Source organism: Aspergillus karnatakaensis (genome assembly GCF_047715665.1).
Source record: "Aspergillus karnatakaensis strain CBS 102800 unplaced genomic scaffold BJY04scaffold_57, whole genome shotgun sequence".
Classification (NCBI taxonomy): Eukaryota; Fungi; Ascomycota; class Eurotiomycetes; order Eurotiales; family Aspergillaceae; genus Aspergillus; species Aspergillus karnatakaensis.
This window is the reverse complement of record NW_027395769.1, coordinates 651-25,406: the sequence shown is the minus strand read 5'-3', so window position 1 is coordinate 25,406 and position 24,756 is coordinate 651. Positions and strand designations below refer to the sequence as shown.

Genomic DNA, 24,756 nt, shown 5'->3' with positions numbered 1-24,756 from the left:
ATCATTTTTCCGTCTATGGTCAAATTTCGTCGCGGTTATCTCTTCTCAAACATCTCTGAACCTTCCAAGGTTTCATACTCATCCGCATGGCTGTTGGGTTCCAAGATGTCGGCCTTGCTTTGATCTAGCCTCGCACCTCCTACTTTAGCTTCATCGACATGTTCTCTTAGTAGAGAACCTAGCTGGTCTAAATCATCATCTTCTGTCCTATCAACGACCCCGCCGGTTGCAGACTCTGATACTTTTCCATAGTGAGGCTCACTGTGCTCCCGCAACAAAATGTCTAACTCATCATAATCGTCGTCATCATGCGAAGCATGGTCTTCGTCGTTGGCTGGCTGGGGTGGATTATTGTTGGGTATAAATAGATCGTCGTCAATATTGTCGAAGGGTACAAGGTTACCGACGCCATTCCTCGTGCCATTGCTGTCCGGTGGAAGATCCGATGTTTCGGCTTCTTTAAATTCCGGCTTTTCTTCCTCTATCCATTGCCGTCGTGTAGTCTGCAAGCGTTTGGAGCGGCCGAGTTTTTCAATCATAGCTAATCCGTCGACGAATCTTGCACGAGGAAACAGATCGTCGAGCCATAACTGGTAGAAGTTAAGTAATCGGGCCAAATCAGAAAACTATAGAAAGGCTACAGTCAGCCCAGGTCACGATTGACACAGTCAAATGAAGGCCGCACCTCGTGTCCTTTGCCCTTGAATTTTAGGTTCTTCTTGGCTGACCGCCGCAGTTTTGGAATACCAGCTTGCGTGAGGAGTCTAGAAATGAAGGTCAGCGCCCAGCGGAACATTGCTTATACGTATGACTGACCTGTTCTCGTCGAGTTTAGCAACAGGCTGCCTTTTTTTCGCGACTCTAACCTCCTCGTCCAAGCCTAGAACAACTCCTGAGTTGTTTGGCGGAGCAGATTGTTGGGGCTCAACGGCGCTGGTTGCGTTCGTGTTAATTTCCTGTACGATGCCATCGAGGCCAATATCGTAGTCGAACAAGTCGTCAACAAACTCGGTGGTCTGCGCGCCCTTGGTTGATCGGGTGATATCATTTGCCATCATAAAAGTCTGTCCGTGCGGATCTTGATAATGTTTGTGCTCCGTACGTAGCACTGGAGGCTGGAGCTAAGTTAGATGGCGGTTGCTGGAGACACTGGTGAACCTTGGTACTTGTTATCAATAAGGCGTCAGACGCGTCTCAGACGCGTTGACTCACACCGACCAATAGCTGGCCTCTTAAATTGACTTTTTTCTTTCCTGTTTTCTGGAACACAGACGGAGGCGGCTAGGAAAAAGCAAATATACGGTGAGTACCTACGTAAGGCATTCATGTCGATCCCCTGATACATCTCCAAGACCTTCGAGCATCAGGTTCAAGTGGTGAGATCATGAATTCCGCTGGCTAAATAATAACAATAGTCTCTCTTGCACGGCCGACATACCCCATACTCTATGCAAATTGGGCAATCGTGGATTCGTAGCACTGCTGGTTGAAACACGACCAGAAATCACCACTTTCAGCATATAACCCGCCCCCCTACGCTCTGGTATGATTTCGAGACGGAAGAATAGTCCGCACCCATTTTATGTATTTAAAATTGCCATCCGGGCCACTGGGGTCACGGGTGTACACTGTAACTTCTAAGAGTAACTCTGGACTGAAGACTCTAGAGTTATATGGAGTTATGGACTCGGACTCTCGGAGTGGTGCTCTTATCGAGCTAGTCCACATCAGGAGTACTAGGCTTGGCATAACCTCCAACCTCCCAAAGTTCAACTCCGCTCAAGCAAGAGACACTTCAATCGACTCAATTATCCCAGACGTTGATTGTCTCAAACCTGCCACAATGGCTGGAGATAACAGCTCTCCGATCATTCCGCCAAAGCGTGCCACTACTGATTATCCGGTGCGACTAACCCCTTTAGTCACTCATTAATGCCATACAAGGCCATTGCTAACGTCGTCTGCAGCTCATTGATTCTGACCCGTACGCAACGCTCCGAAGACAGACGCCCTGACAGCAATTTTCAAACACTGCTGACGTTAGGATTCAATAGGCATGTACGACGGGTTTTCGGTTACGCGCGGCCATCAGACTATGCCGTTGCAGGTACGGCTGCTGCGGCATCCCCGCTGAGCTTTTGGGTTATGGAAAGAATCAGCCCTTCGCATGTGGGCAAGGGAGGCTTTGCTCCCGTGATGCGTCTAGCCACTGCTGTTGGTCTTATCGGTGGGCTACACATTCTGTATCAGAGGTCGTGCAGTACGTCGTTCCCCTGTACTTTGATATATATGATGACCCGACTGACTGTAATCTACAGACCGCTTTTATGGTTTCACGGAGAACACGAGGGAGGTTGAAATGGATATGAGAGAGATGGTTGACAAGGTCAAGAAGGGCGAACCTTTGTATGGTAGTTCACAATTGTCTCCCTACCTGCAAGGTGTGGCTGCTCGAAACTCTCGCTACTCCCAGCTGTTCATTCACATAATTCCATGGTTCAACCTTGTCAACCATGACCAGGTAGGGTTTCTTCTGCTGGAGCCTCGCGATTTGAGATACGATGCTAACGCTCATACAAAGCACGGTGTCGATACAGCTAAGTACTACCAGCAAGCCGAACGAGAGCTTGAAGCCGAACGCTCTACTTGAGAGTCAATTCAGCCAGGAATAAAATCAACTGCTTCGTCCGTTGCGTCACTTACCCAAGCGCTGTCGATAAGTGTGCGCGCCTGTATCCCCGGCTGATCATATATGCACAGGCGGTGCGGACAGAAATGTATAGCTATCGTGTCATCTAAAGTTGTTGCTCACTGAATGAGTATTGTGTTCTTCGCCGTATCTCCACTTGTAGTAGGGTCAATACTGGTATCGTCGGCGAACTTGATATTCAACTCCCTATGTTTCTTGGGTCGCGGCTTAGGGGCTATGTTCGTCAGAAACAGCTACGAGCCGTGCTAAGGATCAAATTGGTTGCACACCTTTCTCGTTCTCTTGGATATAAAAGCGCCTGAGTAGCATGATGGCCTCTTTGCGTTGCAGTCCACCATAGACGGGGTAGGGCGGGTCTATTGCGGAGCTTAAAGAACATTAGCCTCGAAAAGCTACATTCTGTTGTTCGGCAGACAAACTCAGAATGTAAAGACAAAATGCTTCCAGTCCCTCCAAACCTCTCATTGCCACAGCCGTAATACACACTCCGAATTCGGTACTGGCGTAGGGCAGCCGCGCACATTACGCACGGCTCAACCGTGACGTACAGATCTGTCGACCGGAGTGCGGATTTGGGATGACTGCGAAGCATTTCTTGGATAGCAAGAAATTCGGCATGCCGTGTTCCCTAAGGGTGTTATGTTAAAAGCTGGTTGCGAGAAATTTTGAGGGGAGGTAGGAAAGCTCTCTGTATGTCTAATGGAGGATGCGATTGACTTACATTCATGGATCTGTTTGTATCATTCATGCCATGGCCCACTATCTTATTCCCCAACACCAACACGCACCCTACAGGTGTTTCCCCGATATCGAGTGCGTTTCTTGCCTATCATGTATGAGTAGCCTCTCTGCGAACGATGGGGCAAAGGAATCCGCTACCATTTCAAAGGCTTTCTCCATAAAAAAGGATTGCTCCGCCGTTGTATGCTCCATTCTAATCTGGAGGCACCTAGTCGATACTTGGGTATCGGTCTCCAGGTCGATGCTGCCAGATGAGGTGAGAAAAGGGCTATTAAAAGTATATGAATGGTAAATAGACCTCGGGACGAGGCGCATCCGATTGCTCGCAGAAAAGAAGGTCTCACGTCTGTGCAAGTACTGGTCCACGGATACGACGAACAGTACCTAGATAGTACCCGGTTAGCTATTCAGAGTTTTAGCTATTCAATGGTGGTTATAAATCTCCCATGAGGTCCCGATGCAAAGCGGCTAGTTTGAATTTGAATTCCCGCCAATTGGCTCTACCGTAACCGTAATACGAACCTTCGATAAGCAGCTTATCAACTAAATTGTTCAACGCGTCGGGGTTTTGGGCGTGTTGGTGTGCAGAGCCGAGTCTCTCTTTCACTTCACCAAGCCCACTGTTACTCCTACAACCAAGCATGTCACCCGTTTAATTATCACAGACGACTGCAGATGGCTTGAGGCCTCATCCTTATTTTCAGATAAGCATGGCCAGTTGTGCATCGGCGGACCCGGCCCCATCCACCCTCGCAGCACAACTCGCACCACGTCTTTCATCTCAAGGATACCGAGTCCACCATCTGACGAGAGATGCATTCGCCCAGCTACGGCAAGAACTTGTCGAAGGGGAATATAGTCACTTGAGCCTCAATGAAAGCGCTACCGACGTCAGCAGGCTTGTGTGTATTGTGCTCAACGCCGGCCTGGGCCCATGCCTGAAGGAAGAGACATCCGACAACACAAACCTGGATGGCCAAATCTCGGACTGCTTGGACATCATTCAAACGACAATTGAGAAAGCCCCGCAGACACTTACCGAAGTCCCAGATCCAGAGATACTCGGCGAAGAGGCCTACGCCCCTTTATATGCTTGGCTAGTCATCCGACTTCTTCATCTATCTTGTTCGAGACATGGCCATGGGAGCCTTTATCAAAAAATCACCTCCATATTCTCAACTATAGTTCGTGTCCAGTATAAACACACCAGGCCATGGTCCTCTTGCCATGCTATTCCTACATTCCTGCGTTCTTGCGCAACTGGTGTGTTGGGTCCCAATCAGTTTGGGATGTTCCCACTAACCGACCCCTAGAGATTCTTGTCTTTCTAGAAGGACTGAGTGTCCGCGGACGATGGAGCGTTCCTCTATCCAAATCATCACTTCCGATATCAGAAGGACCCCTCTCTGTAGTAATAGGCAGACTCGCCCTCCCCCGCAATCTGTTTGGAAAAAGAATCAGACCTAAGTCACTCCAGGGAACTTTTCTGCTCTCTTTGTGTTTGCTTGACCCATTCATGGACCCGATTACTGGTCATTGCCCCTTTGGCAACAGAACTTCCATTGCTCGGAATAATATTTCTTGGGCCCTCAATGGCTACCAGCGTTTATGGAGCTTGGTATCCAGTTGGCTCCGGGCCCCCGGCTCAGATAGCATCCAGTCGAAGGCCGAGGTATGCTTGCGCTTCTTAACGTCCATGCGACCATATGTTCTAGAAGAACCAATCTTCGAATCGGCGGTGGTGGATTGTTTAACTCGAATAATAGACGGCATCATGTCCTCGGAATGTTTAAGCCACACTCCCGCTTTGCAACTGGAACTGAGCCAGATTATTGACGCGCTTGCGGAACATGCTCGACTCGCAGACAAGTGTGTCAAGTGCATCAGAAGACTCTTGCCAGCATTCAGTGATGCCCACAAGAAAACAACTTTCGGCTCGCTTGAGTCCCATCTCCAGGTAGAGAGGATCCTAGAGTATTCCCAGGCTTTGGCTAGTTGAGACTGATCGGAAAATATAGGCTACGATCCGCAATGTCCTTACCAAAGCAGTACCGACGCACAATGACCAGGCACCCATCACCCTAACATCGAAAGGTGGCGCTGAGTCATATTTAGGGTCTTTCACCTCCAGCCAGGGACTCGCTATGCCCAACCAGGTAACTGGCGATGCGGCAAAACAGATCCCCAGTTGTCGTCTTCTGCATGGGTTGGATGTAGCTCAATGCTTGATTACCAAGTTACGGGGAGTTGTTCGCTTAGAGGACGCCGCGTCCTTGGATAATATTAAGCTTGCGGTTTCGTAAGTTCGGCGGGCAAAAGTTTTAATACTTCGCGTACTAATCGCATCTGCAGCGAATCTTTTCTTGTGCTTCCCGAGCACAAGAAGCGCGAGTTCTTGGATACGATGGGCCTATTGCCATGTGCTCTCGCTGGCGGCTTAAAGATGGCCGGGTCACAGGTCAAACAACTTTGTCGCACATGTGACGAGGGCTTTCAGGACAGCATGACCCTTGGTGATGGGCAGATTCGTGACGCTGATACCTTGTGCCATATACTAGCCTTTATAGTCCCTAAAATTTCTCGCTCTGCAGCCCTCAGAGTCACTGCTATGGCCACTCTGAAGCGAACCCTGATGCACATTCCAAGCCTTGCGCACCTACAGCTGTCAACCTCCGTTTTCGGTGACTTCCTTCTAAGCTCCCTACGTAGCTCTGTGAGGGAATTACGCGTTGTTTCTGGGTACATTCTATGTGCGTGAATGAAGGTCAAGGAGCTAATAATGCCTCAGACAGTCGGTAATTTGTTTCGTCCGCAATAACCTCGAGCATGAAACCCGCCGCGGTAACTTTGTTATCGTTCTAGACTGGCTAAGGAACCTTTCTGAGAAGCAAGAGACAGCTTTGCATGAGACTTGCATCATGACATTGTGTCGACTCGCAGGGTAAACCTTGAGCTTTGCGTACAGTTTGAAGAGTGTACTAACGTCCTTTTCAATAGGTTCTCCAATGATGAGGAGCTAAATATAATCCTAGCTCGCCTCATAGAGTACCTCGGACATCCGAATCCATTCGTCTGCGGGGTGGTATACACAGAGGTATGTCTTAGTGTGATGCCGCTATCCAGATCGCCATTTAACTGAGACCTAGTTATCGAAGCTTGCGCAACAATTGAACGTCACGCCAGCGGGCCTATTTCGTCCCTTCTGGAGAACACTATCCGTAATAGTAGCTAGGAACCTACAAACTCGGCCATACATGGCAGAGCAACTGTGTGAGCTGCTCGGCATGCGAATCGATGACTTCTTGAGGCTCACAGAAGTCTATATCCTCCCCCATCTGGTAATGTCCCAAAAACCGAAAATCATTTCTCGCATCGGCGGAGCATACAAGGACGCCAAGACCCCCTTCGACCTATGCTCAGAGAAGGATAACCTAGCCGCCATATTAGCCTACCTCCTATCCCAGCCCTCGCCTGATCCTCAAAAGGTGATCATGTCCATGCTTTCGGCCGTGGATTCCGGATTTGATGGCCGTACTTTGGCTGAGCTGGTAAGGATTGAACCAATCTTGATCGCATGTGACCTCTTGAAAGGTCTCGGTGATACGGGAGAAGAAAAGGGTGCAAGAGTACGTTGCTACCATAGTGCGAAAAGGAGACCATCCTAACAGAAGGTAGTTCCAGAAAGCGCTACTCATATTGTCATCTCTTGTGCCCCGAAAATCTGCGCACGGGCCGAAGAAATCAAACTTGGTAGGTCACTTCATTGAGGAGCATGTTCTAGGTATAATCACACAGTTCGCACACGCCATCAATGATTTCCAGATTAGACAGCCTCTTATCGAGAAAAAAAGGAATATCATGGCCATCGGTGCGATGATCAGAGTTGCCCCTGGTCATATCAGCAGCGCTCTGCCACAGGTATGCATACATGAGATTTCCTTTCACATGCCAAAATAGCTGATCGTTCCTAGATTTGTGCCTGTTTACGTTCAGCTCTAGATATCAAGGAACTTTGTAACAACGCCTTCACTGTATGGGGTGTGCTAGTGAGTTCGTTGCACGCAGAAGAAGTTGAACCTCTTCTCGATCAAACACTCTCAATTGTCATCAAGCATTGGGACACTTTCACCGAAGATACCAGGAACTTTGCTTTCGAAATTGTTGAGCACATCTTGGGATTCCACAATGACCTCTTGCAAGAGATATTTGGCACGATGCCATCCTTAGCTTCGATACCCGTACTCTCGAGGTTTGAAGATAGGATAAACGAGGTGAAAGACAAGATGGATGTTCGGAGCCACTTTGTGGCGTTTTCCCGACGTTGTTCGAGTGAAAACTCGACTGTTGTTGAGCAAGCCCTGACCGAGCTTGTTTCATATCTCTCAGAAAACGAAGAGTTCGTTCATAGGTCTGTCCTTAACGAGCAGCCGGATCCGGCTGTCACGCACTTGGTTAGGTCCTTGCTCGACTGTTGTGTAAAGTTCAACACCACATCAGAGTCTATCACCCTTCTCTTGGCTCGCTGCCTTGGTCATGTTGGCTGTCTGGATCCAAATCGAGTCGACTCGATTAAGGAAAAGAAAGAAATACTCGTTCTCTCCAACTTTGAGAAAATGGAAGAGACTTTTGACTTCGTGCTCTTCTTTCTCCAACATGTGCTAGTCGACGCCTTTTTGTCTGCCTCCAATACAAGAGCTCAAGGATTCTTAGCGTATGCTATGCAAAATTTGCTTCGGTTCTGCAGCCTAAATTCCGCCGTCACTCAACGTTCGCGTGGTGTTCAGGCTGATGAGAAGTATCAGCGATGGCTGGAACTTCCCGAAGCTGTGCGCAATACCTTGACACCCTTCTTGACGTCAAAATATACTGTCACCATTGGAGCGATTAACTCTACTTGCACTTATCCTTTCTTTTCGCCGGCTATAAGTCACGCCGAATGGTTAGAAAGCTTTGTCCAGGAACTTCTACAGAGTGGCAATGGGGATAACGCAAAATCCGTTTTTGGTGTCTGTAGCCGCATCATCAAAGGGCAAGATATCTCAATAGCGTCCTTCCTCCTCCCATTCGCCATTCTGAACCGCGTGGTTGGAGGAACTCAAAGCGAGAAAGATGATTTGCAAAATGAGCTTTTGAGTATCCTTGCTCATCCTCTCCCGGAACCTGGCAGTGAATTGCAGCGCGAGTCCATCCTATCTTGCAGTCAGGTCAGTAATATAAATTCCTGGGGCTCCCATTACGGTCTTCTGATAGGTCCCTTCTAGAGTGTCTTTGAAGTGCTGGACTATCTCTCCAGGTGGGTTCAAGGGAAAAAAAAGCAACTCACAGGTATAAAAAGCCACGCACAGCACAGAAGTTCTAGGGAGAATATCCGAGATTTATTAGTCGACTCGTACTCTTCCCAGATCAAAGCAGTGGAATCTCTTCTTAGCTCCATACCGCCTGAAGTGATTTCTAAACGAGCTGTGGAGTGCAAATCATTCTCCAGGGCTCTATTCCACTGGGAACAATACATACGCCAGTGCACGAACTGCGTTCAGAGACAGCAGCCTGCAGGCCTCGAGTCACTCTACGAACATCTTCAAGGCATTTACAGTCAGATTGATGAGCCAGATGGCATCGAGGGCATCTCATCTCATCTGCATGTCCTCGACATCGACCAACAGATACTTGAGCATCGGAAGGCCGGTAGATGGACTACGGCGCAAAGTTGGTACGAAATGAAACTCGAAAAGGAGCCCGATAATATTGATGCTCAATGGGATCTATTTACCTGTTTGAAAGAATCAGGGCAGCAGGGTAAGCCTCGCTCCTGACTGTAATCATATCGAAACTATCTAACATCATTCTCAAGATGCAATCCTTACCCGTTTTGAGATACTCAAAAAATCTAGTTCTGTTCCCAGATTTCTTTCCTTTGCCGTCGAGGCGTCATGGATGACTGCGAAATGGGAGACTATGCACGGCTATCTTGAGCTGTGTTCTCGGAGAACAACGGCGGATTTCAACATAGGTGTTGGCTTGGCTCTAGACGCTTTTCGTCGAGGTCAACGACAACAGTTTGCCAACATCCTAAATGGATTAAGGCTCACTACCGCTAAGTCTCTTACCACCAACACTGTCATGTCCTTGCAATCATGTCACGACAGCATGCTCAAATTGCATGCCCTTACTGAGATAGAGGCCGTTGCTGTAGCTGGAGATGTACCCATTGGCAATAGCACATGCTCAAAATTACGAGTTTCCCTCGACCGTCGCCTAGATGTTCTCGGCGGCTACATATCCGACAAGCAATATCTTCTTGGTTTACGGAGGGCTGTTATGGAATTGAGGTAGGCTTCCTTGGAACCGCCGAATGGGTTCGTACTAACATATCTGACCAGTGGCAAATTTCCAGACTCTGACATAGCTGCTGCCTGGCTGACAAGTGCTCGATTGCTGAGAAGGGGTAATCTTGGTAACCAAGCGTATCAATCAATGCTCAAGGCCGCTCATTTAAATGATCGCTCTGCCACCATCGAGCATGCTCGGCTTCTTTGGAAAGATGGCCACCACAGGAAAGCCATACAGATTTTGGAGGGTGCAATAGCCGCCAATGAATTTACTTGCAACTCTGATTCGAATGAACCGTCGGCGAAATTAGTCCATGAGAAGTCCCAAAATCAGCTCGCCGCTAGGGTACGTTACATAAAACAGGTGTGCCCGTATTCATTTTCTGCTAACTTGTCTAGGCACACCTTCTCCTAGCTAAATGGACCGATAGGGCTGGACAAACCCAGTCAGATATCATAGTGCAGAGATATCATGAGGCCATAAAACTTCATTCCAAGTAAGTGGTGGCGTCATTGCTAGTGATTACCGTTCTAAATATTTACAGGTGGGAAAAAGCCCACTATTACCTTGGGAAGCACTATAATAAGATTTTGGACTCGGAGAAGCTGAAACCCCTGGGGAAAGAAGCACAGATTTAGTCAGTCCCTCCCTTGCGGTAAAGGCGGCGAATTGATTGCTCACCATCGCAGCCTGAGCGGCGAAGCCTCGAAACTAGTCATTGACAACTATCTTCGGTCATTGTCCTATGGCAACAAATATGTCTTTCAATCTTTACCCAAATTCTTGACTCTCTGGTTAGAACATGCCTCGGCCGTTTCACAGCCGTTTGATCCAAAAAGGGGAGACAATGAGTGGGTGTTCATTGCTCTTATCTTTCGCACTGCATCAAACTAATTGAACCAAAGGGACTTCCAGGCACATACGTTAAACCAGCGGAAAAAAAGTCTTGACCACATGCACGCGCAGGTGAAAAAATATATCAATAGAATCCCAGCTGCATCAGTGAGCTCCCGATCAAATTAAAAATGTAGTTCCTTTGCTGATAAGGCTCCAGTTCTTCACAATTCTTCCCCAACTGGTTGCCCGAATATGTCACCCAAATCCCACAGTCTACACCCTCCTGACGAAAATTGTGACGAAGGCAGTGAGTGCTTTTCCGCAGCAAGGTCTGTGGACAGTTCTCGCCGTGGTCAAATCGTCGTCTAAAGATCGGGCCTCAAGGGGTTTTACGTGCCTTCAGAAAATCACCGTGAGTTCAAAGCAGCTGCTCCGGCTACAGTCCGAGCTGATCACACATTAGGACAACAAGAAATTAAAGACGGAATCGGCACTGGATATCCGTGGGATGATCAACCAAGGGCAGAAGTTCTCGGAGGAGCTATTGGCATTGTGCGTAGCGAAAATTGAGAGCAAGGTCTCTCGGATCAACCTCGCGCGGAACCTCAATTTCAATCACAGAGTAACCCCATGCCGACTCGTCGTCCCCTTCCAGGCAATGCTCACTCCAAGCTTACCAGCGAGCCATGACTCCGAATATCTGAAGGGGTTCAGAGCCTTTCCTCGGGATACCACGACCATTGAAGGTATGACTTCACACTATATTGGGCTGTCGATTTTGTCTAACCAATTCAGCTGTTCTTGACGATGCTCAAATCCTGAGCTCCCTCCAAAAACCTCGCAGGATTGGTATCCGCGGGTCTGATGGGAAAATATATAGTATCCTGTGTAAACCCAAAGATGACCTTCGCAAGGACCAACGCCTAATGGAATTCAATAACATGATCAACCGATTTCTGAAAAAAGATGTTGAGTCCAGCAAACGGCGCATGTGTATGTGACTTGTCCCTATATCTTCCTTGCCTTAACTAACCTATGGAAGATATTAAAACATATGCCGTTACGCCGTTGAATGAAGAATGTGGGCTCATCGAATGGGTGGACAACCTCAGAACTCTCAGAGAGCTCATCACAAAATCATTAAAAGAAAGGGGAATTACGCCAAATGTGAGACACTGAAACTACTTTATGCTCTTACTTTGCAGGGCCTAAATCTAAGACATAACATTTAGTATGATGAGATACGACACTATCTCAATGAGGCATCATCGGACCCATCCAAAGTTTCGCTATTCACGGACAAGGTTCTTGCAATGTAATTACCTGGACACTCCTTGAATTAATCGGAGACTAATTGCATTCTTTCTAGGTTCCCCCCAGTGTTGCATGAGTGGTTTGTAGAGATGTTCCCAGAAACAAGTGCTTGGTTTGCAGCACGACTTCGCTACACTCGGTCCTGTGCTGTCATGTCCATGGTTGGATATGTTCTAGGGTTCGTCCCCAAGGCCACGCCAAATGAGACAGGCTAATAGAATCAATACTACAGACTGGGAGACCGGCACGGTGAGAACATTCTCTTTGAGGAAGGCACAGGTGGTATCTTGCATGTTGATTTCAACTGTTTATTTGACAAAGTAAGGGAGTGAGTGTCTCTGTTAGAGGAACACGGCTAACCATGGCATAAAGGGCCTTACCTTTGATAAGCCGGAGTTGGTGCCCTTCCGACTCACCCAGAATATGACTGATGCTTTCGGCGCTTACGGTTATAATGGTCTGTCTTTTTGCAATCTAGATCTGCTTCCATTGACACTTACCAGGTCCTTTCCGAAAAACATGTGAATTGAGCTTAGATCTTCTACGTCAGAATGAGGATGCTCTAATGACCATATTGGAGACATTCTTGCACGATCCGACGACGGATTTCATTGGTAAAAAGGTAAAATAATACCCAACTCTCAGCACAAAGAAAATAGAGCTTACGGTCATTCAAGCGCCGCACCCATGCAAATGTCCCCGATTCACCTGCAGGTGTCCTGGAGAATGTCCGCAACAAACTTAGAGGGCTGCTCCCCGGCGAATCAGTTCCTCTATCAGTCGATGGCCACGTCGACGAATTAATCATTCAAGCAACTGCCATTCGGAACCTCGCAGCCATGTATATTGGCTGGTGTGCTTTCTTTTAGCGTTTGGTAGCGTATTTAACTCATGACCCAGATTCATAGCCTCGTGCCAGCAATGAAAAGACCATGGGGACAGTGTTTTATTACACATAGATAGCTGCTAAGCCCGTTCCGCGAGTCAAAATCGAATATATTCGAGATGAAGATACTTCCGCTTCTAGCAGTGATCTGTTTGTGAAAGGTCACGAAGGCCCTACCTTCTAGATGAGCGGTCATCTTGACGACGGCCTCTGTCTCTACTGAATCGGCTGCGACTTCGACTGCTGTAACTGTAGCTACTGTAACTAGGGCTACGGCGCCCGCCTCGCCAAGCATTATTGTCATAAGCTCGACCTCTGTTCCTCGGCGGTGATATCGATGGAGACTCTGAGGATAATGACCGAGACCGATGGGGTGACCGTGACCGAGAGCGGGATACCGACCGTGGCCGGTATATGTCATGCCTTTCGGTAGGCCGAGAACGACAGAGTCTCCTCGGGGAGGCTCGCTGCTGGTACGGCGAATGTCGAGAATAACGACTTTCTGCTGGCCCTCCTCGAGCGTTGCTCTGGCGTCCATAGGCCCCTCTTGCACTTGACCTGGGCGCAGGAGAACGGGAAAACGCTCTTTTGGGAAGGACGATCGAAACATTCACAACTGCTCCGTCGAGCTGTGCTTCGTGCATGTGTGCAATTGCTGCTTCTGCATCGGCGGGATCATGGTAGAGTATATACGCGGTGCCTCTATTAGTCATGACTGTACGTAAAACACATCGGTCAGTTGGGCACGAGAGACAAGGAGTGATGACATGCATACATGATGTATTCATAGGAAGATCAAGGCTCTGTATCTCTCCAAAGCTGCCGAATATCTCCAAGAGGTGCGGTTCCGTTACATTCTTGGTCAGTTTTTCAACAACAATCTGTTGACCTCACGTTAGCTGTGATTTATCCAATATTGTCCAACATAGAGAACGGAACGGACCTTTGAACTCCGCTGTCTGTAGCTAGGAGGACTCTGACTTCGACTAAGACTCCGATCTCTGTACGACCGAGAAGACGCACTGCGGCTCCAGCTTCGACTCCGACTTCGACTCCTACTTATACTGACAGACCGTGTTCGCGACCTTGAACGGCCTACCGATCGATTTCCATTACGGCTGCGGGCACTACCATCCAAGCTGGAACTTCGGGAGGTTCTCCTGTATCTTGACTCTGATCGCGGAGATACAGATCGCCTAGGTTGGCGATCACGAGATAATTCTTCATACATGACGCACAAGATGCCACCGGGCCGGATCCTGTAGTGCAAGTGAAGGGTAACAGATTGAGTGAATAGGACACCAGGATCTTGAGATGAGAGCTTTTCTGATAGTTTCGGAGAAAAAATCCGAGCCTGACGGCTAGAGGATGGTATAGACAGGTGTGTACGGAGTAGAATTGTGTTGTCCCCGAAGCTTCATTACAGAGTCTAACCTTATTAGGTTAGTGCAATGATAGCTTGGGCTACAGCATAACTAATCAACAATTAATTCCTAGCATACCTAACTGACCCCTACGGAAGCCTACGGGGTCGCACCTTAGTGCGACCCCAGCAGCCACCCGACCAGAGCAGCCACCCGGCCAATTTGGTCAAGTTGTGGTGATATTTAAATTTTACTATGTTTATAACACGTGGGCTATAATCTATATTTGATTTTTGGTTTCCTTGTTAAATTTAGCTGCGTTGTTGTTGAGAAATCGCGTGTTAAAGGAATTTTCTATAGTGGTGGCCGGCTGGCTGCTCTGGCCGGGTGGCCTAAGGTGCGACCCCGTAGGCTTCCGTAGGGGTCAGTTACCTATAACTACATCTAGATAGTCTGGATATGACATACTTTTGGTGATACAGTATACCTATACATCGTATAATTTTACTATCTTCACTTCAGATCCACAGAATCTCTCCACAGCTCATACTCCTGTATAACGTCCTCGGTAATCTGCCTTCTGACCTGGTTGAGAGCATAGTTAAAATGTCTCCAACAGACGATTTGCTCTTTACCACTTTCATCCTCTTCATCCAGCGCAGCGTCTCCAGCTGTTTCGCAGATGCTCACCATTTCTGCACCCGTATAACCTTCTGTTTTCAAAGCTAGTTCCTCGACTTGTACTTCAGAATGAACCACCGACTTGCTAAACCAGATATTTAGGATCTCCTTTCGCGCTTCAAGATCAGGGGGTCCGATGTAAAGTATATTGTCTAGTCGCCCTGGGCGCATCAGCGCTGAATCGAGCACTTCAGGCTTATTCGTTGCAGCAACGACCAGAACACTTTTTAGCTCTTCAATGCCGTCCATCTCATTGAGCAAGGTTGTAAGCACATTCACACCACCCTGAGATGCGCCCCCACGCTTCGACGCGATAGCATCGATCTCATCGAAGAAGATTATGCTAGGTCGTGCCGATCGTGCCTTCCTAAATATCTCGCGCAGAGCCCTTTCGGATTCACCAACATACATGCTCAAAATCTCGGCCCCCTTAACTGCCATAAAATTCAAGCCTGCTTCGGTAGCCAAAGCCTTGACAGTTAGGGTTTTAGAGCACCCTGGCGGTCCATATAGGAGAATGCCCTTTTTGCTCTTCACGTTTAGTCTTTTCATGCGCTCGGGAAACTAGGAACCGTCAGCTTTCTTTCAAAATGCGCCGTGCTTGGACTCAAGAGGACTGACCTTCAATGGCCGTTCAACCGCTTTTTGGAGCCGACGCTTGATATCATGTTGGCCTCCAATGTCTGACCACCTCACTTTTGGTGTCTCTAGAAAGACCTCCCTCATGGCAGTTGGACGAGTCTCTTGGAGCGCAGACAAGACATCCCCTTCTTCAATTTTCAGTCCGACCGCCTGCGCCCCATCTAAGCGTAAATCACTGAGTTCCTTGGAGATCGTATCTTCGACGTCGAAGTGGTGGTTTTCATCGTTTTTTATCTGCCTTTGCCTGGCTCTGCGGCAAACAAGCTGCAGCAGAGCGAATAAATCAGCTCCAACATAGCCGTGTGTCTTCTCAGCTAAAATTTCGATGAGTCTTTCACCCAGAGCGTCAGACGGACCTCCACATATCGCTGACACAATTTCGGCACGGTCATGTGCCGTGGGAATCTGCAGCTCGATCTCATTTGCAAGACGATGAGGTGTCCGTAGGGCATCATCTACATCGTTCGGATGGCGGGTAGCGCCAACTACGAGAACATGCGCAGCCTTTGCTGAGTCCATGCATTCGCATAGGATTGGGGCTAGCGAGTTCAAGTCTCCCGAAGCCTTCTTGGGTGCAATGAACTCGATCTGATCCATTATTACCACGCTAGGCTGGTAGCGGATCGCTTCCTGAAATATGCTGCGCAGCCTCGTTTCCCCATCACCAGCGTTTTTATTGAATGCGGAGGAGCCGATCTCAAACGTTCTTCGCCATCCTGCTTGTCGAATCTGGCCCAAGAGTGTCGATTTACCTGTTCCCTTGGGACCATATAGGAGAATACCTCTGCTGTGTTCATAGAATGGCGGCATGATGAGCTTGTCTGAACCGACATGGAAATCAGCAAGGTTTTCGTTGATGAGCTCGATTTGGCGGCTCATCCCTCCCAGCCCATCTGGAAGAACTTCAAGCCGAGAACCTGGTGAGTCCTCTATGAATTGCTGTGCTTCATCAATTAAAACCTTCGAAGCCTTACTGAGCCTAAACAGGGTACTGTGCTGACCCTGCACCACTCCTTTGATGTCGGCAATTCTGAAGCTTCTTTTCTGACCCTTGAGTTCCATATCAAATGTTAGTCCAACGGCTATGGCCTCACATTTTGAAAGAGGGAACTCCAGAGACCAAGCCCAGTGATTTCTATCTGAAAGGGCAATGGGGCCATATTTCTCAAGTTTATCATCCTCCGAGCAATCTACCAGGGTGACTGATTCAGGCTCTGCCAAAGCCTCGTCCACTCTCGTTATAGAGATCTGGTCATTTAGTCTTATTCCATAGCAATCCTGGAGAGTCCTCGAGGTTTGCGCAATCGATTTCCCAATGTTCTCTGGTGAATTCCAGGCTATGGCCTGCTTTGATGACCCCCCAGGTAACAATAACCGACAGATGTCCCCGGCCTTGAGTCTCAGATTTGCCAGAGCTGTTGATGATAGATATACCCTGAAAGCATCTCGGTGATCATTCCGCACTTGTTTGGAGAGCTGGCGTATGGTGAATTCGCGATTTTCCGGCATACTGCATATAGCGGCGAAGAGCAGGATGGATACCTTGATTGATAGTATTATCGGCCCGTGATTGCGCCTTCAAGATGTCGTTGTGTAAAACCCCTCGAAATGGGATTTTTTTTTTCGGATCTACTAGTAGTAGGTATCTAGTGGTCTAGAAGTTTCAGGAGCCATACATACATACAGCCCGTCGCGGAGACGTGTTTGAAACCCTAGAATTTCAGCATGTGGTAAGCACGCCGACTGAGTAAAGACATAGCTTGCGCAAATCTCACCGAACCTTTTATATCTCTTTAAGTATATCCCCTGGGGATTCCCTTTGGGGGAGGGGGGAAATCTGGCATGGCCCGCATGGGTCCTTTTTTTTCCGGTCCCAAAGCTCTAGATAAAGCTAGTCCTGTTCGGGGATGGGCTGATAAAAGGGCCCGAGGCCTGCGCCTCGCCGAATCAAACATTTTGTGTTCAGGGAGAAACTCCCCGTAAAGCAACCTGTCCTTCATGCGAGCAGTACTAGCTGACACATATTGCGAATTATCAATGAAAACTAGGTTGCACGGTTGCAGCATTTGTACGATGAAAGTTGGATCACATGGTCTCGCTGCGCTCGTATACATTCCATAGAAGATCAAGAACGCCGCCTCATTGATTTGAGAGTAATAAAACGAAAATGGTAATCCCCAAACAATACCTAGACATACACATGAAATGGGTCCAAACGACGGACGGTAAGCGTTGGATACTTGGCACCTAATCGATCCACGCAGTAGACCACGCTCCCAACCTAGTTAGCAAGAAAATTGGTTGTAAGGAATCGCAAAGGTGAAGAGAAAACAGAAACAAAATAACAAAATACTCGTAATGAAGCATCGCGACCTTCAACAACATTTTCCGCCAGCATTGCCACTCAACCCTGAGCCTTGGTTGTCTATGCTAACACCCTGGGATCCCGCTTGTTCGGTTTTCGAAGAGTCCATCCCCTTTTTGATATCGGAGGCAAGGTTATAAAAGGCCTTTTCAATGTTGATGTTATTCTTTGCGGAGACTTCAAGGAAGGGTATCCCCAATTCATCCGCGAGCTGCTGCCCCTGCTCCGTTGTCACGGCTCGTTTCTCTTCCCAGTCACACTTGTTCCCAATGAGAATCTTGTGTACGCCCTCGCTAGCATGTTGTTCGACGTTTGAGAACCACGTTCGTATGTCTGGTAGCATAATAATATTAGCAGTCAGTGGTGTAAGAAGTACGGCTGGTGGATTTCCTCACTCTGGAACGAACGCTCGTCCGTGACATCGTAGACTAGAAGAATACCCATGGCTCCTCTGTAATAAGCCGTAGTGATTGTTCTGAAGCGCTCCTGTCCGGCAGTATCCCATATCTGAAGCTTTACTCGCTTGCCATCTAGTTCGATGGTACGAATTTTGAAGTCAATTCCAATGGTGGTGATGAATGATGGCGTGAACGAATCTTCACTGAAGCGCAGAAGGCAGCATGATTTCCCAACCCCGGAGTCCCCAATCAGTAGTAGTTTGATCTGTCGAGGGTCAGTCGTGTCCGAGTGACGTACGTACAATGAAAGCGATATCACTTACTAGGAAGTCGTAATTCCGAGTACCAGCCATTATGGAAAGCCTCTTCGGCTAAGATGTAAAAAGCGTGGTGTAGTGTTTGGTAGAGCGCTGGAGAGTCTTAGATACTCTGATGACAAGGCGGCTGGCGGTCTGCTTCCCCTCCTTTCCCGTTTTGCTCGTTTCGTTCCTTTTGCTCGTGTTATCAGTGCCTCGATTTGCACGCTTGGGTAGATAATCGCTGTTGATTCAAACTGAAGGCGGCTGCCACAGAGAATGGAAACCTGTGGGTAAAGATTGGTGAGGAAGATCGGGGTATTGCGGGATAACGAAGGCGCCAGGGGAAGGAAAGGTCTAAAGGCTCTGCCAACAGGAGCCGTGTGGAGTTCCAAGCGAAGACTTCGAAGACGCTGTCTAAATCCAACTGGAGCTGAGAATATCACAACTAATGTTTTCTTTTGATTGAAGTCACGGAGAGTGTTAATGACGCTCTCGAAGATGGCACCTTTAAGTTGTGTAAGTCCGTAGGGATGGCAACCGTGCCCTTGGGTGGATAAGACGGAGAACTGCACATGGCTGCAGTGGCACTCAATATGGTATAGTTTCTGTTATATTTGCACTACTCCTTGTGGTATGTGCTAACTAGTTACCTATCTGCCTCTTTGTATCTATGGCCTGGGATCTTTTTTTTACTTATTTAGATACCCTATCTATCCTGCTACTTCAACTAGTCAGTGGTCACCACAGATATACACCTTGAAAACACTTTTCACACAAGACTGTGTGGTATTTGTAACATGGTTTATTCTTTAGGTGGGGCTGGGGATCTGGAATTAGTAATAAATAGAAGATATAGTCATACAGTCTTGATCACAAGGCTCATAAACCTCCTATCTAGGTAGTCAGGATGTTGGATCATGATCTGATTTCAGGCTGTGAGTGATCTATGTAGATCTGTCATTTCACTTTGTAAGTTAATCTTTATTTTTGATTACCTGCCCTTCACAGTATAGAATCAAGTACAAATATCCTAATGAGCAGCATAAACTTGGGTAAAGGTGGTATCCAAGTCAACTACCAAGGCCAGAGCATCTGCATATGAGGTATAGCTTCTTCGTTTTGTTTGCGCAACGAATATGTTGCACAATGGTCAGAGCTAAGTCCATTTGGAATAAGTCCATGCCATCCTTTCAGCGATATGAAGTTGCTTGTCGGCTCTATGCTCATTGAGAAGATCGCTGATGTCGTCTTGAAATGCACGAAGATCCCGTCCTTTAAGCATGCTTCGCGCCTTATGGAGGATGATTTCAGCGTTGCATATTAGTAGCCCATGATCTCTATAAGTTAGACGTCCGCTTTCCGAGACGCTTGAGGTGGATAGTATGCGGTGGATGCTCCTGATTCATATCAGCCTCACAAAATTTCCACGTCCACAGAGCACTTCTGCTTACCGCAGAGCGTATCTTAGGTCATCTTGTCGTCTACCCATCCTAAACCCTTTCCTCTTTCCAATAACCCCCAAAAACCACTGCAGAGAGGCATATGATATCAGAAGCCCTGGGGTGAGGCCAACAAATCTGCAGGGTGTAAATTTCACATATCTTAATGACTGGGGATAGCAGGGCAAAATCATACCCAAATACAAGTTCCTGGCTTTTGAGTAAGGCATCGATGCCACTCATTGCAACCTCAACATCTACTTTAGTCTTCTGAATCTGAATCAGAAGAGCGCGCACCAGATCGCCGCGAAAGGTGCCTAAGAAAGGACTGCGCAGGTCTTTCTCATATGCTTTCAGCACTGGTGTTAAGTCTCCTTCTCGAACTTTGGCCAGAATAGAAGCAGCGGATGAAGAGTGGTGGCTCTGTCCGTCACGATCCAGCACAAAATCAACCACCATTCTTTCAAGGCTTTCTCGATCAGCCTGGAGGCTGTTCTTGCTCATCAGCGCAATTTCACTCTTCTCGTCATGGCGTATGGTGCGAATTAGTTTCCAGGCTGGCTCCACCACCCAGTTCTTCCAAAATTCTAGGGCGGTAAAGCCGAAATTCGAGATAGAGTCGATTACGACAGGCCCGACGTTTCTGAAAATTTTCAGCAAAGTAGTTGCTGAAACTAGCGTAAGAGAAACCGGTAGCCAGTAACGAACTGCGGAGGAAGGGCGTCCAAAAATGGAGGTAGTCTCCGCTGAGATACTTTTGTATCGAGGAAGAAGGTCTCTGAGAATATAGATGAGATCCAGATGAATACCATTGCTGTCGGTGAGCTCAGCCGGGGTTTGGTCTTGCACTTCGCCGGATACGCCGTCATTTTCGCCGACAGTGCTTTTCGCATGTTCAAATACCTTCTCCCCAGTTTCAGCGCTTTGCAGAATCATCTTCATGAGATTAACGTTCGAGATCACATATTGGCGCAGTATATTGTTGGTGAACTCGCTGCTATCAGCCGCACCCACATCTTCTTTCAATGACAGACATTCCTCGACGAGAAGCCCAATGGCACTTGCGTTGAAGTCCCTCATTGATTTGAGTTTTTTTCTCTTGTGTTGTATCTCCAGCTTGGACCTTTTTAAATGAGGGGTTAACCCGATTCTGAAAGTCCATCCTGGGGATGTGCATCGATAAATGGAGCTGTAGAATTTCAGCCATATACCAGAGCGAGGATTTGTCTCAGCAGCATTGGCACCACCTATGCGTACCGACCTCACCCTACTACTATCATCGCGGCCAATTTCCCTATATCTCTGCCACACCTTGAACGGAGAGACCTGCAGGGCATAGAGACCAACACACCAGTCAAACTCAAGAATACCGTCCCAGTATGTTATCTCCTCACTGAGTAGGATGACCTTCTCGGTGAGAATATCTAAAAGTATGGCGAGTGTATGTATAGAGGCTTTCGCGCCAATCAGCCAGGATAGATCAGATAACTGAGAATTGAAGCCGTCCGATTCGAGGGGCTCAACAGCAGCACGGACACTATCACGAGCCTCGGCGATCACGTCCACGAGCTTATCGTAACGCAAATCCTTATGGTTCTTGTGATTGAGGGATAGCTGGTTGGCAAAATTTTCAATAATTGTTAGGCTCTTGAATGAGGCGGACGCCAGTCCAGTGCGCTCCCAGGTGTCCGAAGAGACGTCGTCACTGATACGATGCTGGAGTTCTGCTAGCTGCGTCTCAAGTCGGTAGATCTTGCTAGGGTATGTATCAGTACTCTGAGTAATCTCCAGGCGCTACTCCGGCGCGCACGAGTATTAACTTGCCTTTGAAAAGCCGACATTATCCTGCCTGTGAGTGTGCCCAGGTGTTCCAAGGCAATCGATTAGGTACCAGATATGCCGAGGAAACCGCCCGGTGCGTGTTTCTAACCTATTGCGTCATCCACATCAAGCCCAAGGTGATCGCAGAACAAGTCCAAGTATCTAGAAAATGAGTTACAGTTCTGAAGTACCCACAAACCTTGGAAATGTTATGTCATCCCGAGTATAAGCGCCGAAATGCTAGGACTGGTTATATACCCTGTAGTTATACCCATGAGAGAAAGGCTATGGTTCCTAGGTAATTGCGATAAATGGTGATCTAAGCTTATTAGGTGCTCTAACCCGAAACTTAAGGGTTCAAATGATAAAACTGCTAGGTACTGACCGTGACCTTACTCAATCCTAGGTAAACTTACATTTTCCCACTTGCTAATCTTCGTACAGTTCCTGGGTAAGGCCAGCTCTACGTAGTATAGTGAAGCTCATCGGGACTTCGGGTTCGCAACACTAGCAACATATAAAAAAGCGGGTGCTTGTCGTTGATAGAGCGCGGGTTCTCCCTATTCATGGTTCTATAGTGACGAGTCTGTACCTTACTAGGTACTCCGTACGTACCTAGACTACGGGCTCTGGAAAGCCATGGCTCACAGGACTCCTAGTGGGTACAAGCATCAGGTCTGAAGACTCCTGCGAAAAATCCGGGCTGGCTCAATTCTCTAAGGGCAATGATAATCGCTACTGAAAAGCACCCTTCATAATCGAGAAAATCACCTTGGAATGAGCAAAGAGTAGTTGTCTTTCCTATTGCCAGTAGATACTCTATCATACTCATATATACTACTTCGTAGTACTCCTCTGGAGTTGTGGGGTGCTGACCTTTTCTTTCCACCTATTCGACCACTCACATACAGTCTAAATTGATAATGAAGCGCAGAAAGATAGTGATCACTGATCAGTGATCAGGCTCCGGCGCCGGTTCGTTGAAAACCGTGGGAGAGATCGCCAGGAGGACCTGTTTTCTTTGGCCAACCAAATTCCGAAACAAGCTAAGCGGTGCAAAGTGGGACTCGGCCCTAGTCGGCTCGGCGGTGGTGCCAGCTGGAGCTCCAGAGCCCAGGGGCAAAACAATTATTATTATTGATGCTCAGAGTAGTGCACTGTGCCTGGTGCACTGTGCCTGGTCGCGCCACTCGGAATTGGGGTCGCAAAAATCACGCGGTGTCGAGAACAGACACGAGTCTGTTGAACAACTTGAGCAGTTCCGTCCCTGAAATACCCTACGGACCTCCCGACCACACAGAACCTCCTCTTCACTTTCACTCTGTTATCAGTTTCAGTCTATTGAATTGAGCCTGACCCCCTCGAAATAAACGACTTAGACAATCGCGCTGCTTTTACCCATCTTGTCGACCTTCCTCGCTCTGGGAACAAGGGGCAACTGCCAACTCGGTCTTTTAGTGATGGATTTTACGTACGTCACAACTTCTTTCGTATCTGGTACTATACTCTATGCTAATATCTCCAGGAATTCAACTATTCTCTCGACAAACCCGGGCACCTACTGGGCGCATTATGAGGATATCTCCAGTCATCAGTCACAGCTCAACGTTGCAGAGCGTCTCTGGGCAGCCTGGTATGCTTGGATGCAAAACGATGTCCTAGCGACAGGTATCATGTCTTTCATGATGCATGAGTTTGTCTACTTCGGGCGATCTCTGCCCTGGATCCTCATTGACACCTTCGGCCTCTTCAAAAGTTACAAGATTCAAGGTGTAAGCATATTCGATTCGCTGATTTTCTTATCCTTGCTAATTTAATCAGAGCAAAATACCTTCTCTTCGAGAACAGTGGGATTGTGCCAAGTTTGTTCTGCTTAGCCATTTCACGGTTGAGCTACCGCAGATATGGTGAGCCTTCTTTTCCGCTCTCTTTATGTTAGGCAATTTTATCTAACCCACATCAGGCTATTCCATCCAATGGCACAATTCTTCGGACTTTCTACAACTGTGCCGTTTCCGTCGCTCACAACCATGGCCTACCAAATCGCAATCTTCTTCGTCATGGAGGACACATGGCATTACTTCTCTCACCGGGCACTTCACTGGGGCCCGCTCTATAAGGCTATTCACAAGATTCATCATCAATATTCAGCGCCCTTTGGTATGGCCGCTGAGTATGCGTCGCCGATTGAGGTAATGATTCTTGGGTTTGGTACAGTTGGGTGCCCAATCCTTTGGTGTGCTGCTACTAGGGACCTTCATATTTTTACCATGTATGTTTGGATTGTACTGCGATTATTTCAAGCCATCGATGCACACAGTGGCTATGAATTCCCGTGGAGTTTGCACCACTTCTTGCCATTCTGGGCTGGGGCGGATCATCACGATCTTCATCACGAGAAGTTCGTGGGCAACTATTCGAGCAGCTTCAGGTGGTGGGATTACGTCCTGGATACTGAGTACAGTCCCGAAGCGATCAAGCGCAGGAGGGAGCACAAAACCGGCAGTGCTTCGAAAAAGATGCAGTGAATCAAGTTCATCGTGGGAGCTGCTCCAGAGAATACGTTTTGTGAGCTCACACCAACATGGTAATCTGTCATTGATGCTATGGACTTTACTTTGCACCTCATAGACCATACTTATTTTAGTCTAAATTCCTGTCTGATACTGTTTAATCCCTATGATATAGAATAATATGAGCTTTAGACGATATGTGCATTTCTAAGTGATTGGGCTGAAGTGATGTGCCACGGGTTTATAGGTCGCCAGGTCGCCAAGTATGGATAAAAAGTTTACCAAGTATAGTGTTTTTCTAGTTTTCTTTAGTAATTACTATATGGTTTTTCTAGTAAAAAAGTTATATATTATATGTAAATATATATTTTTACTTACTAAATATAGAATTAGTAATTTAAAAATTATTAAGTATA

General features: G+C 47.6%; 9 protein-coding genes across 9 annotated transcripts; 3 read left to right on the top strand and 6 right to left on the bottom strand.

Annotated features, from left to right (window-relative positions):
• Positions 1-35: 35 nt before the first annotated feature.
• On the bottom strand, positions 36-1,055 carry BJY04DRAFT_222201 (Chromosome segregation in meiosis protein 3; the record flags this gene model as incomplete). The annotated part of the gene is made up of 3 exons (XM_073717332.1): positions 36-626; positions 686-764; positions 817-1,055. The coding sequence occupies 3 exons, from the start codon at positions 1,053-1,055 to the stop codon at positions 36-38; spliced, it is 909 nt and encodes a 302-aa protein (XP_073567070.1).
• A 788-nt stretch (positions 1,056-1,843) lies between these two features.
• Positions 1,844-2,650, top strand: BJY04DRAFT_210023 (putative NADH-ubiquinone oxidoreductase 21 kDa subunit; the record flags this gene model as incomplete). The annotated part of the gene is made up of 5 exons (XM_073714198.1): positions 1,844-1,903; positions 1,968-1,984; positions 2,055-2,260; positions 2,319-2,521; positions 2,582-2,650. 5 exons carry the CDS (start codon positions 1,844-1,846, stop codon positions 2,648-2,650), a joined length of 555 nt encoding a protein of 184 aa, XP_073567069.1.
• BJY04DRAFT_198404 (nucleoside deaminase) lies at positions 2,499-4,008 on the bottom strand. Its single transcript, XM_073712608.1, has 6 exons — positions 3,590-4,008; positions 3,432-3,536; positions 3,130-3,338; positions 2,980-3,077; positions 2,704-2,924; positions 2,499-2,642 (listed from the first exon to the last, which is right to left on the bottom strand). The coding sequence occupies exons 1-5, from the start codon at positions 3,764-3,766 to the stop codon at positions 2,809-2,811; spliced, it is 705 nt and encodes a 234-aa protein (XP_073567068.1). The 5' UTR covers positions 3,767-4,008; the 3' UTR covers positions 2,499-2,642; positions 2,704-2,808.
• Positions 4,009-4,161: 153 nt separating this feature from the next.
• Positions 4,162-13,533, top strand: atrA (protein kinase MEC1; the record flags this gene model as incomplete). The annotated part of the gene is made up of 26 exons (XM_073719361.1): positions 4,162-4,714; positions 4,765-5,408; positions 5,470-5,750; positions 5,804-6,190; positions 6,240-6,392; positions 6,449-6,545; positions 6,598-7,077; positions 7,127-7,369; positions 7,423-8,655; positions 8,713-9,247; positions 9,303-9,780; positions 9,832-10,126; positions 10,180-10,277; positions 10,326-10,418; positions 10,471-10,632; positions 10,687-10,783; positions 10,836-11,030; positions 11,082-11,364; positions 11,414-11,611; positions 11,661-11,785; positions 11,851-11,933; positions 11,988-12,110; positions 12,165-12,252; positions 12,305-12,389; positions 12,436-12,554; positions 12,610-13,533. The coding sequence occupies 26 exons, from the start codon at positions 4,162-4,164 to the stop codon at positions 12,799-12,801; spliced, it is 7,320 nt and encodes a 2,439-aa protein (XP_073567067.1). The 3' UTR covers positions 12,802-13,533.
• Positions 12,866-14,195, bottom strand: BJY04DRAFT_129283 (RNA-binding protein with serine-rich domain 1). The gene is made up of 3 exons (XM_073708458.1): positions 13,762-14,195; positions 13,594-13,699; positions 12,866-13,533 (listed from the first exon to the last, which is right to left on the bottom strand). The coding sequence occupies exons 1-3, from the start codon at positions 14,047-14,049 to the stop codon at positions 12,992-12,994; spliced, it is 936 nt and encodes a 311-aa protein (XP_073567066.1). The 5' UTR covers positions 14,050-14,195; the 3' UTR covers positions 12,866-12,991.
• A 476-nt stretch (positions 14,196-14,671) lies between these two features.
• BJY04DRAFT_198392 (putative AAA family ATPase) lies at positions 14,672-17,371 on the bottom strand. The gene is made up of 3 exons (XM_073712607.1): positions 17,286-17,371; positions 15,485-17,217; positions 14,672-15,427 (listed from the first exon to the last, which is right to left on the bottom strand). The coding sequence occupies exons 2-3, from the start codon at positions 17,012-17,014 to the stop codon at positions 14,696-14,698; spliced, it is 2,262 nt and encodes a 753-aa protein (XP_073567065.1). The 5' UTR covers positions 17,015-17,217; positions 17,286-17,371; the 3' UTR covers positions 14,672-14,695.
• srgA (Rab family GTPase srgA) lies at positions 17,368-19,157 on the bottom strand. The gene is made up of 3 exons (XM_073712606.1): positions 18,592-19,157; positions 18,266-18,533; positions 17,368-18,203 (listed from the first exon to the last, which is right to left on the bottom strand). Exons 1-3 carry the CDS (start codon positions 18,619-18,621, stop codon positions 17,881-17,883), a joined length of 621 nt encoding a protein of 206 aa, XP_073567064.1. The 5' UTR covers positions 18,622-19,157; the 3' UTR covers positions 17,368-17,880.
• A 227-nt stretch (positions 19,158-19,384) lies between these two features.
• On the bottom strand, positions 19,385-22,130 carry BJY04DRAFT_198389 (NCA2 family protein). The gene is made up of 4 exons (XM_073712605.1): positions 21,831-22,130; positions 20,203-21,762; positions 20,019-20,144; positions 19,385-19,964 (listed from the first exon to the last, which is right to left on the bottom strand). The coding sequence occupies exons 1-4, from the start codon at positions 21,845-21,847 to the stop codon at positions 19,724-19,726; spliced, it is 1,944 nt and encodes a 647-aa protein (XP_073567063.1). The 5' UTR covers positions 21,848-22,130; the 3' UTR covers positions 19,385-19,723.
• Positions 22,131-22,760: 630 nt separating this feature from the next.
• Positions 22,761-24,480, top strand: BJY04DRAFT_129170 (sterol desaturase family protein). The gene is made up of 4 exons (XM_073708457.1): positions 22,761-23,298; positions 23,353-23,599; positions 23,649-23,734; positions 23,791-24,480. The coding sequence occupies exons 1-4, from the start codon at positions 23,288-23,290 to the stop codon at positions 24,353-24,355; spliced, it is 909 nt and encodes a 302-aa protein (XP_073567062.1). The 5' UTR covers positions 22,761-23,287; the 3' UTR covers positions 24,356-24,480.
• The last annotated feature ends 276 nt before the right edge of the window (positions 24,481-24,756 follow it).